The sequence below is a fragment of the Coregonus lavaretus genome (genome assembly GCF_964263955.1).
Source record: "Coregonus lavaretus genome assembly, chromosome: 12".
Lineage (NCBI taxonomy): Eukaryota > Metazoa > Chordata > Actinopteri > Salmoniformes > Salmonidae > Coregonus > Coregonus lavaretus.
In genome coordinates, this window is record NC_139999.1 from 20,056,480 (window position 1) to 20,077,203 (window position 20,724).

Here is a 20,724-nt window from a genome sequence, read left to right on the forward strand (position 1 = left end):
AGAGATTGGGGATTGACAGCCAATCTGACCTCATGCAGAGAAAATACTGATGTTTGAGTGAATGATGTAGAATATCTGAGCACTTATGTACTGGGTAGTGGGTTCCTATGTTGAAATGCAGAGTACCTGGGCAGCATCTGATCAATAGTGACTGGTTATGAGTAATCAGGCCAGGCAGACAGCCCTCCTCTCTCTCTCTCTCTCTCTCTCTCTCTCTCTCTCTCTCTCTCTCTCTCTCTCTCTCTCTCTCTCTCTCTCTCTCTCTCTCTCTCTCTCTCTCTCTCTCTCTCTCCTTATATCTCTGCCTGTCAGCTCTGATCATGAAGGGTGCGTGATCTCCTTCAAACACGCAGCTCGTCTGTGAGGCGGAAAGACCACAGACACCCACAATGCTCCCCTCCTCCTCCTCCTCCTCCTCCTCCTCATACATCTAGGTCTCTGGAGGGGAAGGAAGGAAAGTGTGTGACTAGGATGTTCCTCACAATGCTCTCTCGTTCTCTCATTCTCTATTCAGGCGGAAGACCCGAAATGTCATTTAAGATTGTGTTCTGTGTTTCGTGGCAGCATGTTGAAGGGGAAACTTGATTGAGAAAGATAAAGAGCTTCACAGTCTGATGCATTAATGTGACATAGCTTCCATGTAGCCCCGCCACCCCTTGAAAACGCAAGGAAATACAGTTGTTTTTCATGCGTCTATTTTGGTTTCAGTGGAGATTCAAAGTTGTCTTCACCTCAGAAGACAGGATGAGGAGAGATATGTCTTTATGGAGGTGGAAAAACTATGCCAGTATTTCACAACAGTTACATGTCATCAGATGTGTCACCTCATCCCCTATATCTTACCACTGCCTCTCTCCCCCCCCACACCCCCCCCTCCCTCCCTCCCTCCCTCCCCCTCCCTCTCTCTCTCTCTCTCTCTAGTGAAATTTGAGGACTGCCAGCACAGTAAGGTGGTGGGCTTCGAGAGCAGTGACCCTAACTTCAGTGTGCGTCCTGACGGCTCGGTGTACGCGGAGCAGGAGACGGTCAACCTGTCAGAACCGGTCCAGTTCATGGTGACCGCCCGCGGAGGTCATGACCCTCACATCTGGGAGACCACGGTCAAGCTGGCCTTGGCTGGACACCAGCCCTCTGTCCCTGTGAGTCAGGTAAACATATATATACTGCTGTCATTTACACTGCAGTTAAACACACACATACCTATGCCTCCGGTATAGACACACCGACACACCCCTGCTACTGACAGACTGTACTGTACCTCAGTTGTACATTTGCATGGAAACACATATTTATATACTTCAAAACCTCTAACTGCCTCTCAGGTAAGATCCGTTTTCAATGATCCTCAAGTACATTATATAAAATCACATTATTTCAGGTTCTGCTTTTCAATATCATTAACAGGAATACATTTCTCAGGGAACAACCTATTATTTGCTTTTCAAATATCAGATGTTTAATAGCCTGAGGCTTAATGCTTACTCCAGGTCATGTTTTTAATCATAGAAAATATCCAAGAATTCTGTAAAGCAGTTGCAGAGCTGGGATAAAAATTCTGCCAACTCCTCACAGCACAATAATGAAGGGCATGAAATAATTGACATTGATTAAGCTAATGTTCCAGTCTGTCGGAGGGAGGCATGGGGGAGCCAGGTGACATTGTAGCAGCACTATGGAAATATGTTCCCACATTGTGAGAGCAACAGAGAGAGTCCATGATAGAACAATAAATCATTATGTTCTAGTAATCTAATGAAAATGTGAAAACCAGTTACATGTTTTAAATTGATACATTTTTGTTGCAAGCCCTTACAACTAGGTACCTTCTGGACACTTTTCTTTCTGATACAAACAGGCAGCGGTGTGTAATTTCGTTGTGTGCAGGTGATTCCGAACTGGAAAATTGCTGTTATGCCCTGTAGAAAAAGTTGTCAAAAGTAAATTGAATTGTTTCATTAAAATTAAATGTGTAGCCATAAAAAACTAAATAATGGAAATGTATTATTCCGGATAAGGGATTTCTCCAACACTGCTTTAGAAACAAAAATGTTTTCAGCACATGGCCCATTTGATGTCGGTTAGCCACTGTATTTGGTCATACAGACAATAATTCCAGGAAAAGTGAATGGTTCCTAAAGGGTAGAGAGAGAGAGACTGTCGTTCACGCTGGTACAGTAGTGTTCCCTCCTCCTCCAGTATGACCCCCAATGACAAACACGGGCTCAGAGGACATGTTGATGTGGCATAGAACCGGGTGCCCTAGCACTATACAGCTGATTCAAATAATCAAAGCTTGATGATGAGTTGGTGATTTGAATCAGCTGTGTAGTGCTAGGGCAAAAACCAAAATGTGCACCCGGGTGGTCCTGTCCTCCCTCCTTTCCTCCTTCCCTTGCTCTCTGTATCCACCATAGAGGTTAAAGAAACACTCCAATTCACCAAAAACACCAACATTAAAGCCACTGTAGAAACAGCTTTCAACTGTTTTGTCAGATAGTTTGGGGATGCGGTTCTTCTATATCCATTGATGAAAGATGATTGTGTATATGTAGGGTAATGCCTTGTATACAGAAATGCTTGCTCCCAGTTTCAAAAATAGAAACTACTCAGTGAGGAGTAGATTGATGTTATAAAAGTATTGACTATAAAAAGAAAGAAAGAAAGTCACACACTCTCATTATGCGTCCACACATTTAATGAGTATAGCAACGATATATTTGGTTGCTATACTCATTAAATGTTTGGCAGTGTAATTATTGAAATGTGTGAAATGCTGTGACAGAGTTGTTGTGTCATTTGAGTCACTCTGAGTCAATAGTGTTGAAAGGGAGAGGGGAAAATAATCAGATTACCTATGACCACTACACACCAAAACATGTCAACACAACAGTACAATTTAAAAGTTGCTAAAACATCCTACAGATATTAGGTAATTAAAAGACAGACAGCTCCATTACGAGGTAAGTGCATGTATTAAGTTTCAGAGCAGACGTGTTCAGGGACTCATTGGATTCCTATTATTATGTTCTATTAATTGTTGGCTCGATTTACCTCTCCTAGATTAACTGTGCATAGTGCTTGGTGTATGTGTTGGTGTGTGCATTATAGCTTATCTATTTGTATTGGATGTTAATTTATATATTTGAATATGATCATAGTTTGGCTGCCTCCTGTTTAAGTCTATGTCATTCTGGCTGTGAAGTCCCTCACTGCAGGTTATGTACTCACACTATGGTGCCAGTCTACTGACTCTATATGCATATACCCCCAGCTGATTTCATGCTGCTGTGGCCTGCCTTTTCATACAGTTATGCACCAGTACTCTGTGAGCCTGATGGTCCATTCATGTTAGATTAGAGCAAAGAGCCATAGTAGGGAGGGGTTTAGGACCTAGAGTCTAACTGGTCCGTGAGGAGGCAGAAGAGGATATGGCAGTGAGGTCATGATGGCTAGTCTATGCTGTGATTGCAGTCCAGTTCTACATCCATAAGAGGAATGTATCAATAGTCATAGCAGCTTCCTCAAATGTATTTGATTCAGTAAGAAGAATTTTCCTGCCCCTCACAACCTGTTCACCACAGATCACTGCTCTGATCAGCTCTCATCAGAGATAATCAGTGTGGAAGGCTAAAGGAAAAATAGAACAGCAAGAGACATAAAACATTAAATTACATGTCTCGAGATCAACAGTGAATGGAGGATGGGAAACTAGCACATACTTGATATTGTGTAATTGAATGTCTCTGTTTAGTGTTGCCTCCTGCTCTTCAGAATGATAACCTCCAGATGTCAGCTCCAGGGCTGCAGGGCTGACTGATGCCCCAGCAACATGCAGCCTGTCTGGGAGGAGAGAGCAGCCATCTGGCTTGCCCTCTAGCTCTCGGCCTGGGGAGCTCCGGGCAGTTCTGGGACTGATTTCACACTCACTGATTCCTGATTGCACACACACATGCATGCATGCACACACACAACACACACACACAACACACACGCATGCACACACATACACACGCACGGGCGGCAGGTAGCCTAGTGGTTAGCGCAGTGGGCCAGTAACCATAAGGTTGCTTGTTCAAATCCCTGAGCAGACAAGGTGAAAAATCTGCCAATGGACCCTTGAGCAAGGCACTTAACCATAATTGTTCAAGGATCGCCGTTGATAATGGCAGACCCTGGCCGTGACCCCACTCTCTGAGGGTCTCAAAACAAAAAACACATTTCCGGTTCACACATGCGTATTAATACACTTCTGTGAAATAGGACAAATTTAAGCACCTACCAAATTATTATCCCCAACATACCTTTCTCACAACAGAAAAAGCCTGTTCCAGTTTCCACTTTTTCCTTTGAAATTGTGGTGATGTTTGTCATCGTGCCAGCTTCACAGAGCTGTCATTTGCCATGCTGTTTGGAGTGTGAGCAACGTGGCCCTGCTGCAGTGGTATCATCCATAGACAGACTCTGAAAAAATAGGTCCTCTCTGCTCTGTTGTGTCTGCCTGGCACAGTGTTTGGAGGAATGTGGGAGTTTGCCAATGCAACACCGATCGGATGCATCGACCCCATTATCAGCGGGCCTAATGTCCCGCTTTCCCCAGCAGGCTGAGGCGCTGATAATGATGGAGAGGAGCAGCACTGTGTGTGTTATTCAACAGATAGCTGCCGATAAGGACAGGGAGGGAAAACTCCACCCTCTCTGCCTTCTATAAATCTATTCTAGGATCTCACTTTGGCATTTTATCTGTCTTTTGTCTCCCTCCCAATTTTTCTCTTCCCCCTTTCTCCTTCTCTTTGTCTATGTCAAACACCAACACACACACACACGCACACCCACCCACACACACACACATACACACAGACACACACACACACACACACACACACACACACACACACACACACACACATACACACACACACTAAATCCACCTACCACCCATGAAAAGACTGGCACACTCCCATCACGCCCCACTGCCCCTGTACTGGTACCTGGGAGTGTTGTGGTTGAGTGGAGCTGAAGCTAGAGTTATCTTATCAGGGCACCACATCAGGTCCTTCCCCCTCTCTCCTCTCTCCTGTCTCCTCTCCCCTCTCTCCTCTCTCCTCTCTCCTCTCTCCTCTCTCCTCTCTCCTCTCTCCCCTCTCCCCTCTCCCCTCTCTCCCCTCTCCTCTCTCCTCTCTCTCTTCTCTCCTGTCGAGCTACCTGCTGCTATCAGGAGGCCTGCTGTAAGCCTTGTAGTCAAATCCACTAAGCCGTGAAGAATTAAAACAAAAGGGGGGAAATATACAGTATGTTTGCTCTGGTTTAGCTCGCATCTGTCACTCTGTCTGACAAACCACATGTGTATTGATAGGCTGACCTGCCTGCCGGTGTTTGAGGTTTGAGTTGGTTGTGTGTGTGTGTGTGTCTGCATGCTTTGCAAGGGTGCGTGTGTGTCCTCTGAGCAGGTTTGACAGAAGGATTTCCGCGTGGCTTCAAGTCACATCAGCATGCATGTCTCTGTGAGTGGGGAGCAGGAGAAACAGCAGGATCACTGGATTACATCATGTCAGGCATGAGGACACAGCAACCTTCACTAGATAGATACCATATATACACATCACATAGGTCTACCAATCTATATACAGTACATCTTCTCAAACACATAGGGCCAGATTTACAATGAGTTTACACCAGTGTGCAGTGCACCTTTTATTAATATGAGGGGATAAAACATGAAAGAAAAAATAAATGAAGTAAAATGAAGGATTAAGATTAGGGAAAGAAGGCAAGGTGTAAAACTGTAATTAAAAACAGTTTTATGTTTTCAGTTTTTGTATTTTATGCACCTCCCCTTTTGTCTAACAGTATATTCCCCTTACATGCTCTGGGAAACTAGTCTTTGCTTGTAAGACCAGTGAATCAGCTATTATCTCACACACTGCAGGATCACTGTTGGTCCTAACATTCTGATCTCGCTGTTATTGAAGTGATATTTCATCAATCCCTTTTCATTTGGAGTAAGGCCACTTTCAGGGGGATATGTCACAGAGTGCATCACACAGAGCTGCACAGCTCTGTGACTGTCAGAAGGGCACGTTGGAGACATCCAACTGTGATTTCTCAGACTGAGAAGGCTTTTTGCTGGATAAAGACATAGAAGTCAACCTCTGAGGACTGTGCAGAGGCCATTGGTAACCTGTCTGCAAGACTAATGCCTGGAAAGTATGCCAAGGCTTGGTCCTCTTAGGTGATTTGCTAAGTACATGAAAGGTGATGGCTGGAAAGCATGGATTATATTTGAATTGAAAATCAATTATTTTTTGTTCATTTTTGTATTAACTGAAAGAAACATTGAAAGATGTTTTATTATGTTTCTCATCATCTGTCAAGGTTGATCTTTATGATGGATTTGTCACCTGTATGTTCCACACCCCACACTTTAAGAAGATGAACAATCAATTCAGTAACACTCCTTTATATTGACCTCTCATGTCTCATCATTCAGTGTGAGACTTTACATTTTGTGGTTGTCTCTCAATTAGTTGTTGAATACTGTAGGTCAATAATGTGTTGATTTCTTCTCCTTTCAGATTGGAGTGGAGGATATGATTGCAAGGGCCTGGGACTCTAATCCCAGGGTTATCAAGTTTCCACGGAAACATCAAAGAAGCTCATCTGCCAATGGACTGAGACGACAGAAGCGGGACTGGGTCATCCCACCAATCAATGTGCCCGAAAACTCCAGAGGACCCTTCCCACAAATGCTTGTCAGAGTGCGTGACAGTATTACACTTATCAATAACCATTGATGTGCAGTTAAGTTGTCTTTTTGTTGTAAACTAGAAATGAGTTCATCATCAATTCTGATAACAATAACCCGATCTTGCTCTGTTTTGCTACCGCGCATCATACACCTTTTCTGAAGTTGTCTTTTTACTTTCATATGAGCCAAAAACATATTCCAAAGACATCTTCAAGCCAGATAACCCACGTCTGTCGGCGGTTCACTCAGTAGCGGTGCGTGGGTAAATTCACTGGGGAAGCCAGAAAAAAAAGCCATATTACAACCTATGTGTTGTGATAATTGCCTTGTTTGCTCTGTAACCTGTTAGTTCATATGCCTTGGCACCGTGATATATAGGCCTAAGGCCGAGACAATAAGAAGACACAGTGGCAGAATAAATTCAACCACACCTTTGTTTCATCGCAAAACCGGAGAGCAACCTCTGTCAGGTGAAGTCCACAAAGCATATTGCATGTAACAAACAGTTACATGACCTACAGCATGGTCAAGCAAGTTAATGTTTCAAAACATTTCGAACCACTAAACAACTATTGATTTACAACCACTGAGCGTTACCGCAAGTCACAAAGAAAACAGGAGCTGCCTCCACTATTCCAGCACCATTTCAACTTCAACATTTCAACATCCTCAAATCACCTATGCTTAATCTAATATAGTGACAATGAAAAGATACCAAAAACAATTTAGTTAAATCAACATAAGCTAAATATGATATGGCTGTCCATGTTTCTGATTTCTGTGTGAATGTGTGTATGTGTGTGTGCGTGCATTCATGCAAGTAGAAAAAACATGTTGACTCACCCTACTTGTAGAGAAACGCCAATGCCATCCTCCTCTCTTTCAAGTTGACGAAATGGTCTATGACTCTGTCATACAGTACACGCTTTTATTTTTTGTTGTCTTAGGCTACCTGGCTAAAATGCTTGCTCGCTAGCCTAACTTCCTTCATTGGCAACGTTAGCTAGTTAACATTAGCCCTCTACATGTAGCTACATATTGAACTTCCATCCTCTCAGGCCAGGGGCACAAAGTATGAATTAATGGCTGGATCAGAATCGCCATTATAATCATTGGCCAATACGGAGAATTAAGTAAAACCACAAGTCCCTATCTCCATCCATGGCTAATTTAGGAAAGGGCCAATTTTAGCTAGCTATCTCGTCACTGGAGGACAACAACACAACAAGATGCAACAATTCAAGTTGTTTCTGTCAATGACGTATGCTCTCAATGCGATTAGATAGGAGTGACGCCAAATCCAAACTGGCTTCCCTTTACACTTTTTTTTGGGTGCGCCAGGACCATTCACAGTTGAGCTCACTCAGTTTAGCTCAACGTCGATTGGCTATTATTTTATACTTTTTTTATTAAGGGAGGCCAAATGCTCACTGGCTTCCCTTGCACTCAATGCTACGGGTGGCAACAATGTCATACTCTTTTGGGCCAGACAGAATCAGATAGATGGCCTACACATACAGAGACAGAGGGGCAGTGTTTCGCTCACTCGGATGCTTTCTCCAGTGAGATATATTCAGCCTCGTGCGAATTGAAGGAAAATTATGAAACACAGAGACGAAAGATACTTTTTTTTCTTTTTTTTTTTTCTTGGTCAGTATTTTGGGGACGCCTGGCTTCCCTTGGCATCCATGAATACATACTCACCCCAGGCAACTGAAGAGAAGGGTAGAATACATCTCAGTAACCAGGTAACCAGGTTTCCATATAACCTTTTTATGCGAGTAAAATACGTTGGATAAAAAATGTAAAGACAGGCCTGATGGAAACGGCAAATTTGTCGGTAAACTTTCCAAATGTCGACAAAGCAAAATACGCTAGACAAGGTGGGATTTTTTAGTGTCGGTAAAATTAATAATGTGAGAAATGGCGGTGGAAACGCTTTTATGCGCAAATATTGATATAATAATCATATCGAAACTTGGAGTCACGCGATTAAATGTTGTGTGGTCCTCCCACTATGACTCGGGAATGCAGTTTATTAGGCTACAGATGAAATAGGTTATGATGTACTTCACAGGGTGGTGAAAGTGCAAGGTGATGCGCTTGATGCCCCTTTCCAATAAATATTGAGGGTTTTAACCTGGTGACATGATGATCGATGCTTGGCTGCCGTTTGACAAATTAAAATAATCTTAATCATGTAGGCTATACCTACACTGTATCTGCGAGCTGTTGGGTAGAGCGCAGGTGCCAATACCAGAGTGGGTACATTCGCTATATAACGCAACATTTTTGTGACAAAACCATCAGTAGTGTTGAAAATGTGATGGAAACCCATTTAACTTTTACTTTTGTATTCGGTACATAGGAATTTAAACTCAAAAAGTTATTTGTATGTGCACTACCCGTCATCACGCATAGCCTTTTATCCACAACAAGTCAATTTGATGGAAGCACATCTCTGGTGGGAAAATTTGCATATTGTTTCTATGCAGATTTAAGAATATTTGCATGAAAATCTGTTGCCAATTGGATAGAAACCTAGCTACTCACTATGAAGGGCTTAACAGAAAACTACCCAGGTATTTTCTATCAAGAGCCTTCAGCAGGTAAAGAGAGGGCCACTTCTCTCCGATTTGAGTGGTGATGCCAAGTGATCTGTCTGGTACGCCTTAGGACTCTACAAAGACATAGACCCAGACACACAGACAAGAGGACAGATACAGACAGATGGACACCCACACAGCTCTGCTTGAACAGTTGTTCAATACATTTAGCACACTTTCAGTTGCTTGTATGTGTGTGTATGCAGCCATGCAGGAGTTGTTTAAATGAGGTAAACTAGCTCACTGGACATTTTACTATAACTGTTTTAGAAGTGACATGACAAACCAGCTCCATTCCTGTTGTCATGCTATGGCAGCTGTGTCTGTCAGCTCCATGGTTCCAGGATGCTCCTGTAAACTGTGTGCAGCATGTTATCAGTCCCCCAGACGTCCAGGCCAGAGACAGCTTTCTCTGGGCCACCACAGAGCTCCCTCATGCCCATTTGTACCATGCGGCTTACACTCCCGGATTACTGAAATCACCTTTCACCAACGAGTTGGCAAGAGGGCAGATTTTCCACCAAAGCAAAAAAAACACTCACTCACTCACCCACACAAACACACACAGACTGCAGGATTGTGGTTGTATTGTACTACCCTGCTGGAGAAATATGGACAGCCTTTCATCCCCTTACCTCATGTTCAGCTTCAGATGGTTGGGTTTACTGACACCCCGGGCGTTCCTTTGTGTGTGTGTGTGTGTGTGTGTGTGTGTGTGTATGTCGGCCACAACCTCTAGCAGTAGTGAAAGAGAGCCCTGTTCCTTAGCCATGGGGAATGTGCATCACGTCCATGGCCCTGTGAGGTATTCTATCCTCATTTCGCTCTGCAACACGGCTTGACTGGGCCATTCCATTGTGACAGCTGGCCAGTGAAGAGAGCAGAGGGATTCAGTTACAGTATTTATCTCTCTTGTCTTGGAGGTGGCCAGGAACAACCACTGTGGTTACAGCAGCACACTCACAGCACACTGATTCCTCCAGAGCTGTGGAAAGTCTCTGACTCCATCTCTCCAGCATTTCTATGAGGTTAGACAGCCCCACACACAGCCAGGTTCACCAGGGTTCACTGTAGGCTAAATCAGGGTCACACAGAGTGTTTCTTGGTAGTCTTAAACAAATCTACTTTGAAACTAAAGTATACACCTCACACACATGGTTATGGGCTTATAAAAAAGAAGACATCTGTACCATGGCAGATATAGAAGTCTGTAATACAACAAAACCGTTTGACATAGAAACATCAGATTTTCATTGTTTAAAGAAATATATATATTGATTAATTATGAAATTATGAAAAACCTATGAGGCCAAAGAGAGAGCTTTTGGTCATTGACTGCAGGAAAGGGCTACCCTTTTTAGAGTAATTACCCATTTTCATCTGAGAAACCACGGTTCGCCAGATTGGCCTTGGATTAGGTTTAATTGAGTTGAACAGATGGAGAAAATTCATGCTTCCATCAACACAAGTAATATGGTGCAGCAGGAGGTAAATGTGCCTGTGTTATTGATTGTGATCTGTTCTGCATTGTGGCTGGCTGGGAGACTCTAATGTCCACTTTAATAATCAGATTTTACTTCTCCACCCAGAGATGTCTGGCCTTATCCTGATTATCCTCACACACCACCACCACCATCTCTCTCTCTCTCTCTCTCTCTCTCTCTCTCTCTCTCTCTCTCTCTCTCTCTCTCTCTCTCTCTCTCTCTCTCTCTCTCTCTCTCTCTCTCACACCCCTAGACAGTTCTGAAATCCTGGACAGTCTAGCTGCTGCTCCACTGGTGTGTTGGTCCAGGGAAGGTTTATTAGACACATTTATAAGGGACATTACTACATGACATATTGAGTAGACCCCCTCCCCTTATGAACAGAAGGGAAATGATTAGAGTGAAACTAGCAGCACCAGCATTCCACTTCAGGGATGTTTTATTGTGACGTGCAAATCCCTCATGAGCGATCTCAAGTAGTGTCGCTTTGATTGCAATAATTTACCATTGTGGTAAAATGCAATATTTTCCCCATGCCATTCACTGTCCAATAAAGTATTGCTCTTGACAGAGGTAAGAGGAATGGAATTGGAGATTGAAAACAGCTATAACTAAATAGATAGTGAGAGAGATGGAGAGTCTGCAGAGAATAGAAAGAGAGAAAAGGAGTCAGATTGGGATTGGAAGAGAGCGGGAGAGCATAGTGAATCTGTGAGGTGAGAGAGAGCAGCATTAGTTTCAGAGAGCAGCATTAGTTTCAGGCCATTTGTGGCAGTTTCACCTCCAGCACCTAAGACTGGACCCAATGCCACATCTGATGGAAATCAGTCCAAACAGGGCGAGATGAGCCACTCTGCTGCTCTCCGTCCTCACCCCTGACTCTCAGTCAGACAGACACACCAGAAATAACTAAATAATGATAAAAGAAGGGGTGATAAAGGAGATAAGTTATACAAACCCAGTCCTTGGGCAAAGCAGAGGAATGGAATGAGAGGGCCTTTAATTGAAGTCCTGATATGTGAGGGTGAACGCCCACTCTGAAGAGAGCTGTAATCTACACTGTGTACTTTGGAAAGTTATTACATTATTTTCTCCACGTCAAGGACAATCCTGAGGTGAGGCAGACACCAATCAGACCAGGCTCATTTTTGTCCTTTACCAAAGGCAACCAATTATGCATAATTTGAGACGACACCTCTGGGTAGGTGTTATGATGGAGGTATCAAGTTGTCTCTAAACTTTTCTGCTTGAGTCACACAATGGCTGGAGGCCCCTCATTTGGTAGGATGTTATGTAAATTGAATGCAGGAGGCATACAGTTTTCAACAAAACAAAATACTGTGGTGATTACATGTTACACAAGCAGGCGGTTACTTTTTTCTCACTTGCCTGAACAAGTTTTGCAGCCAACTTTGTACACTCGAGATGAAGCACAAGTCTTTAATAAGTTAGTCTCCCAAGGTAGAATGAAATGCTAAATTAAACCCTGCTCTTGACTCAATAAACCAATACAAGTTGGTGTATGTGTGGGAGAGAATCATCTCCATGGCATGGTAATACACCACTGTTTATAGAACTAGGTAGGAACACTGTATTGGTTTATTAATACATACATATTCCACAGTTATTTTAGTCTAGCATGTCTCTGGGATACCCACTAGTTTTTATACAAAAATGAACACTAAAAGGTATTAGGAAAGCTGTATAGGATATGCGCTTTCATGCTTGCATGTGTGTGTGTCTACTAAGTACTTGTGTCTGTGCCTGTGTTTGCAGCATCCTAGTAGCTGGCCCAGCTGTACAAAGGCACTCCCTCCACTGACTGACAGAGAGCTCTGCCCCATAGCCGCGAGAAGTATTTGTATATTTATTTATGTTTTAGGGGGTGCTGCAGCACCCACAGCACCCCTACTTCCCGCAGCTATGCTCTGCCCCTCACTAAATAACTGTCAGTCTGCAGTCCTCTGGCCTGACCCCTCTGGCAGCCTCCCTCAGAGATACACAATGCCACTCCTGAGCCCCCATTGGCAGGCCTCGCACCTCCCACAGCCAAACAGAAAATCCATTCAGTTCTTGGCTCCACCTGATTGGCCAGGCGTTGGTTGCCCACAGCTTGCCAATAGGGCACTAATGTAGCCTCAGGGTGTTGGTGATTGGCCGGAGTGGGAGTGCTGGTGCATTCTGCAGGTCTCCCAGGGATGGGCTAGACAAGAGGAAGGATATTGAGTAGTGGAAATTGATTGGTCATTAGAAGGGAGGCAGGTTAGCAAGCAGTGGTGGAAGAAAACTGCAGCAGCAGTACAAACCCATCAGCCTCCCCCTCCCCCTCCTCCTTCCCCCTCCTCCTCCCACTCCTCCCCCGAGTCTCCTGTCTCTAGGGCCCTCCGTGTTTATGGGGCGGGTAAAAAAGGAGTGTTGGTCTCTGCGTCGTCCATTCAGCCTGGAGAGCAGGGGAATGTGGCTGGCTTTATACTGAAGACTGCAGGCAGAATTAATGGCTGTATCTGCTCTATTCTTCCTGTTTGGGGATGACAGGGGAATTCATTCCATTGTTAATGCATGGAGACCGCTGGTCTATTTCAACAGTCCTGCCTGCTGGCTTCTCAAAGCTCTCATCTAAATTGGCCGGCTAATGTAATAATTGGGTTTGTTAGTCCGTCTTTAACTTCCATTAATATTTGTACTCTTTCTAATTATCCTGTCTTCCCTCCCCGCCATCCCACATTCTGCACCTCCATCAGGTTAATGCTGTGTGTGTGTGTGTGTGTGTGTGTGTGTGTGTGTGTGTATGTGTGTGTGTGTGTGTGTGTGTGTGTGTGTGTGTGTGTGTGTGTGTGTCTGTCTGTCTCTGTGTATGTGTGTGAAATTAGTATTTTATTAGGATCCCCATTAGCTGTTCCAAAAGCAGCAGCTACTCTTCTTGGGTTCAACCGTCCACACAAACATAAAACATGACATAATACAATAACATTAATAGACAAGAACAGCACAAGGACAGAACTACATACATTTAAAAACTGCACATATAGCCAATACATACACCCAAAATATCTAGATCAAATAAATCAAATCAAATCAAATTTTATTGGCCACATGCGCCGAATACAACAGGTGCAGACATTACAGTGAAATGTTTACTTACAGCCCTTAACCAACAGTGCATTTATTGTTTATAAAAAAGTAGAATAAAACAACAAAAAAGTGTTGAGAAAAAAAGTAAAATAAAATAACAGTAGGGAGGCTATATATACAGGGGGGTACCGGTGCAGAGTCAATGTGCGGGGGCACCGGCTAGTTGAGGTAGTTGAAGTAATATGTACATGTGGGTAGAGTTAAAGTGACTATGCATAAATAATTAACAGAGTAGCAGCAGCGTAAAAATATGGGGTGGGGGGGCAGTGCAAATAGTCAGGGTAGCCATGATTAGCTGTTCAGGAGTCTTATGGCTTGGGGGTAGAAGCTGTTGAGAAGTCTTTTGGACCTAGACTTGGCACTCTGGTACCGCTTGCCGTGCGGTAGCAGAGAGAACAGTCTATGACTAGGGTGGCTGGAGTCTTTGACAGTTTTGAGGGCCTTCCTCTGACACCGCCTGGTATAGAGGTCCTGGATGGCAGGAAGCTTGGCCCCAGTGATGTACTGGGCCGTACGCACTACCCTTTGTAGTGCCTTGCGGTTGGAGGCCAAGCAGTTGCCATACCAGGCGGTGATGCAACCAGTCAGGATGCTCTCGATGGTGCAGCTGTAGAATTTTTTGAGGATCTGAGGACCCATGCCAAATCTTTTCAGTCTCCTGAGGGGGAATAGGCTTTGGGTAGAGGTGTTGTGCCGTGAGGTGTTGCTTTATCAATTTTTTTATACCAGGTTTGCTGTTAATTTGAGCAATATGAGATGGAAGGGAGTTTCATGCAATAATGGCTCTACATAATACTGTACGCATTCTTGAATTTGTTCTGGATTTGGGGACTGTGAAAAAAAACCTGGTGGCATGTCTGGTGGGGAAAATATGTATGTCAGAGCTGTGTGTAAGTTGACTATGCAAACAATTAGGAATTTTCAACACATTAATGTTTCTTATAAAAATAAGAAGTGATGCAGTCAGTCTCTCCTCAACTCTTAGCCAATTGAGACTGGCATGCATAGTATTTATATTAGCCCTATGATTACAATGAAGAACAAGACGTGCTGCTCTTTTCTGGGCCAGCTGCAGCTTAACTACACTCTTAGAAAAAAAGGTGCTATCTAGAGCCTAAAAGGGTTCTTTGGCTGTCCCAATAGGAGAACTCTTTGAAGAACCGTTTTTGGTTCCAGTTAGAATCTTTTTGAGTTCCATGGGACCCAAAATAGTTATACCTGGAACCAAATAGGGTTATCCTATGGAAACAGCCGAAAAACCCTTTTGGAACCCTTTTTTCTTAGAGTGTAGTTTGTTCTTTACAGCACTTGACCACATTACTGGACAATAATCAAGATAAGACTAAACTAGAGCCTGCAGGACTTGTGTTTTGGACTGTGGTGTCAAAAAAGCAGACCATCTCTTTATTATGGACAGACCTCTCCCCATCTTTACAACCACTGAATCTATGTTTAAAAAATATATATACCTATATACGGTATTCCCAGGTGGTCTCCCGTCCCAGTACTAACCAGGCCCGACCCTGAAGAGGCGTGTTCAGGGTCGTATGGCCACAAGCTTATTTTTTTACCCCGTTTTTTGAATTAGGACCCTTGGCTCATCTCTGCAACTCCTCAATGGGCTCGGGAGAGGCGAAGGTCGAGTCATGCGTCCTCTGAAACATGAACTGCCTGGCCTCCTACTTCTTATCACACTGCTTGCTTTACCCGGATGACAGTCGCACCAATGTGTCGGAGGAAACACAGTTCGACTGACAACCTGAGTCAGCTTGCTGGCGCCCGGCCCTGTCACAAAGAGTCATTCGAGCATAATGAGCAAAGGAAAGTCCCACCGGCCAAACCCTACTCTACCCCGGATGGCACTGAGCCAATTGTGCACCATCCTATGGGGCTCCCGGTCACGGCCGGTTGTGACACAGCCTGGAATCGAACCCCAGACTGTAGTGGCGCCTCAGCTCTGCAGTGCTTTTGTAGAGGGCCTAAAGAGCTGCCCTGCGTTATACCACACCCTACATGTTTGACATTAGAGAAGCTTCCATTAAAGAAAACCCTCTGGGTTCTATTAGATAGATAGCTCTGAATCCACGATATGGCAATGGTTGAAAAGCAACAAAACATTTGTTTTCTCAACAACATGTTATGGTCAATAATATCAAAGGCTGCACTGAAATCTAACAGTACAGCTCCCACAATCTTCTTATTATCAATTTCTTTCAACCAATCATCAGTCATTTGTGTCAGTGCAGTACATGGTGAGTGCCCTTCCCTATAACTATGCTGAAAGTCTGCTGTCAATTTGTTTACAGAGAAACAGCATTGTTTTTGGTCAAACACCATTTTTTTCAAAAGTTTGCTAAGAGCTGGCAGCAAGCTGATAGGTCTGCTGTTAGAACCAGTAAATGCTGCATTACCACTCTTGGGTAGCTGAATGACTTTGGCTTCCCTCCAGGCCTGAGGACAAATACCTTCCTCTAGACTCAGATTAAAGATATGACAGATAGGAGTGGCCATAGAGTCAGCTACCATCCTCAGTAGCATTCCATCTAAGTTGTCAATGCCAGTAGGTTTGTCATTATTAATCGATAACAAAAATGTTTCCACCTCTCTCACACTAACTTTACAAAATTCAAACATACAATGCTTTTCTTTCATTATTAGCTTTTTTATGCATAATACGATGGCTCACTGTTCGTTGTTGGCATTTCCTGCCTAAGTTTTCCCACTTTGCCAATGAAGTAATCATTAAAATAACTGGCAACATCAAATGGTTTTGTGATTAATAAGCCATCTGATTCGATGAAAGATTTGTCTTTCTGCCCACAATTTCATTTAACATACTCAAAAAAAGATTCTCCATCATTCTTTATATTATTGATCTTGGCTTCAGAATACAGTTTCTTCTTCTTTTTGTTGAGTTTAGCCACAGCATTTTTCAATTTGCAGTAAGTCAGCCAGTTAGATGTGCAGCAAGACTTATTAGCCACTCCTTTTGCCCCATCACTTTCAACCATACAGTTTTTCAATTCCTCATCAATCCATGGAGCCTTAACAGTCAGTTTCTTAACAGTTGCATGTTTATCAATAATTGAAATTAATCAAGTGCAGCGTCTAAATGCTCCTTATTAATCACATCAGACCAACAAATATTTTAAACATCATCAACATAAGATTCACAGCAAAATATTTTATATGATCTCTTATATGTTATTTTAGGCCCAGGTTTTTGGAACGTTGGCTTTCCTGGATATAGCCACTATATTGTGATCACTGCAATGGGAACGGATACAGCTTTAGAACAAAGTTCTACAGTATTAGTACAAATATGATCAATACATGTGGAGGATCTTGTTCCTGTAGTGTTTGTAAACACCCTGGTTTGTTGATTAATAACTTGAACCAGATTACAGGCACTGGTTACAGTGAGAAGCTTCCTCTTGAGCGGACAGCTTGATGAAAACCAGTCAATATTCCGTTCCCCAAGAAAGTAGACCTCTCTGTTTACATCACATATACTATGAAGCGTTTCACACACTATCTAGATACTGACTGTTAGCACTTCGTGGCCTATAGCAACACCCCAAAATAATAGACTTTAGATGAGGCAAGTAATCTTGCAACCACAGTACTTCAATAACACTTGACATGAGATCTTCTCTAAGCATTACAGGGATATGACTCTGAATATATATAGCAACACCTCCCCCAGAAGTATTCCTGTCTCTTCTATAGATGTTATATCCTTGTATTGCTACTGCTGTATCATCAAAGGAATTATCTAAGTGAGTCTCAGAAATGGCTAATATATTAATGTTATCTGATGTTAGAAAGTTATTGATTTCATTAACCTTATTTCTAAGGCTACATATATTAATATGGGCTATTTTCAGCCCTTTCCTGGGTAGCTTCTCAGAGATAGACATAATATGGAAAAGAACAAACAAAACAAGAGATAAAAACAAGCATTCAGCAGTCCATTAATCAGTTGGTGTGTGTGTGCTGCGGGGTTGAAGCTACGAACCCATAGGTTCTCTCATCCCTTCCAGGCTTTTGGGAGGGAGGGTGAACAATGAGCCTGTCAGGGGATGTAAGCAATGTCCCCACGTGCTCTGGCAACTTTCATGGTTGGATAAGTTATTTTCTCTTCTGGCGCACAGCTTCAGGATAGTCCTCATTGAGGAAGATGTACGTTCCTCTAAAGTTCTTGGCTCTTTCCAGAACAGTTACCTAGTCCTTGAACCTCAGGAACTTCAACACTATCGGCCTGGGTCTGTCACCTGGGCCTGTGGTTGGTTTTCCGGTCCTGTGGGTGCACTCCACCTCAATCTTCCTGTAGTCCATCTTCAGTTTCTCCAAGATAATTTCCCTCACTTTGTCCTCAGACTCCGTCCAGGTCTCATGTGGAGATTCTGCAATTCCGTTCACAACAATGTTGTTCCTCCTTGATTGTCCCTTGAGATAATCTGATTTCTCTGTCATTGTTATCATGGATTCACATTCACTTGTTGTTTTAACAACTGCTTCTACAACTATTTTTGTTTGTTTAAAAGATCCTTCACCTGTAATAGAGAGAAACCACTGTCCTCAACGGTACTCCAACCAGCTTTGGTCTTTGTCATGGTAGCAACATAGGCTACGCTGTTACTCCTCGCAGTTTCAGACAGGGCAGGTCTCATGGAAGATGGAAACAGCAACAAACAGCAGGTATCTAGACAGCCACAAGTCCGGGACAATCCAAAGTCCCAGGCACAAGGGCAAACCGTGTCGAAGGCTGCGTTCAAGGCCTTAAGAAAACCCTGCTAGCTTGATAGGCAGCTAACAGTGGCAGCTAGGCTAGCTGCTACTTCAAGCAGCTCATCAGACCCTTGGTCGGTAGGATCCCTGGACAGATAGCAGCGGTCCCAGCAACTGATGCCAACCGCATCACGGAATCCAAACTCAAAAGGTAGCAAGCTAGTAAACAAACTTTTTCAATAGAACACTTTTTCAGAGACTTTCAAAACTTTCCAAAACAACAAACCGAGCTCTACCTCGTTCCGCGTTCAACAGAAAGTGTGTGTTTGTCGCCAGCAGCAAAACACCCTGCATCTCACTGCTGGCTTGTCTCTGAAGCTAAGCAGCGTTGGTCCTGGTCAGTCCCTGGATGGGAGACTAGATGCTGCTTTAAGTGGTGTTGGACGGCCAGTAGGAGGCACTATTTTATATTTATATATGTTTTATTATTTTTTAATATTATCAACCCATCCACAGCTTTTCTGCTACATATACATACATTTTACATATACATTTTACATACACATTTTGCATACACATTTTACATACATGGTACTTTTATGTACAATAATACATTACCAAACATAAGCTCTTTAATCCCACCCCTCAGCCACTCTCAGTCCATCCCACCTATCACGATAGACCACCCTCGTTTGGTTTCCATGTGTCATATATTTTTCAATTGTGCTGTGATGTTTTACATACATTTTGAACCTTTCTAATCGTATAATATCAACAGATTGTGAGCTAAAGATGAAACCTTTCCTAATAGTATTATTATATTATTTATTGACTGACTATGGCTTTCCAAATCACCAAACACTGCTATTTGTAATGTTAATTTTAAGTGAATGTTGTGATTATTTAACAATTCCTGAACCTGTGACCAGAAACAAGCTACATAGGGGCAATACCAGAATAAATGATCTAGTGATTCTGTCTCTTTGCAGCAAACTCTACAGACCTGAGATTGTTGTATGCCCCATATATATAGCATTCTGTTTGTGGGAAGAATTTTGTATAATAATTTAAATTGAAAAACTTGAAGTGTTGAATCAAGTGTTGTTTTCTGTACCAGTTCATAAACCATGTGCCATGGAATCGGTACATCGAAAATCTATTCCCAGCTATTTTGCAACCTGTATGGTGCAGCTGTCAACATTTTGGTCCTCAAATGAAACTGGTTTATTTTTCTATTTATGCCAATTCCTTTCAGCCAATTTGTATCTTTAATATATGGCATGCAAACAAGTTCCTTACCTTCTCCCTTTTACAGTTGCCTCCTCAATTTTTGTGGTAATGCTGCAATCAGTTGGTTGTAAGTTTGGATTGAGCAGACATTCCCATATATTTTCGATAGCTGCATATGTGACATAACTCCTCCGTTTCTATTCATAATATCATTAATAAATATAATACCATTAAAAAAAAAAAAATCCATAAAGAATGTTTTTTTATTGATCAGTATATTTGAGTTTAACCATAACATTAATTCACATATAATTCCCATTAAAGCCATGCAGAGATTTGAAGAGAGCTCTTAATTAGGGGTGACAGTTGTGACGGCTGCAGCGTGACAGAGAGTTTCCCAGAAGGCTTAGTCATCTCCTGTCTCCTGAGTGGCGCAGTGGTCTAAGGCACTGCATCGCAGTGCTAACTGTGTCACTAGAGATCCTGGTTCGAATCCAGGCTCTGTCGCAGCCGGCCACGACCGGGAGACTCATTGGCGGCGCACAATTGGCCCAGGGTAGGGTAGGGGAGGGGAGGGAATGGCCGGCAGGGATATAGCTCAGTTGATAGAGCATGGCGTTTGCAACGCCAGGGTTGTGGGTTCAATTCCCACGGGGGGCCAGTATAAAAATAAAAAAATGTATTCACTAACTGTAAGTCGCTCTGGATAAGAGCGTCTGCTAAAATGTAAATGTAAACATTTGTTGTAATATTTGTTCTATCTTTTCTGGAGGATAAAACTGAAATTGTAAACAGG

The 20,724-nt window shown here is 43.0% G+C and overlaps 1 protein-coding gene across 1 annotated transcript in view; it reads left to right on the forward strand.

The window, feature by feature from the left end:
- LOC311137899 (cadherin-4-like) overlaps positions 1-20,724 on the forward strand; it is a gene marked incomplete at both ends in the record, with an annotated part of 368,521 nt that overhangs the window by 261,514 nt on the left and 86,283 nt on the right. The window contains 2 exons of the mRNA XM_084172505.1: positions 922-1,148; positions 6,573-6,755. Coding sequence (XP_084028631.1) covers positions 922-1,148; positions 6,573-6,755 — 410 coding nt within the window. The remainder of the gene's footprint in view (positions 1-921; positions 1,149-6,572; positions 6,756-20,724) is intronic.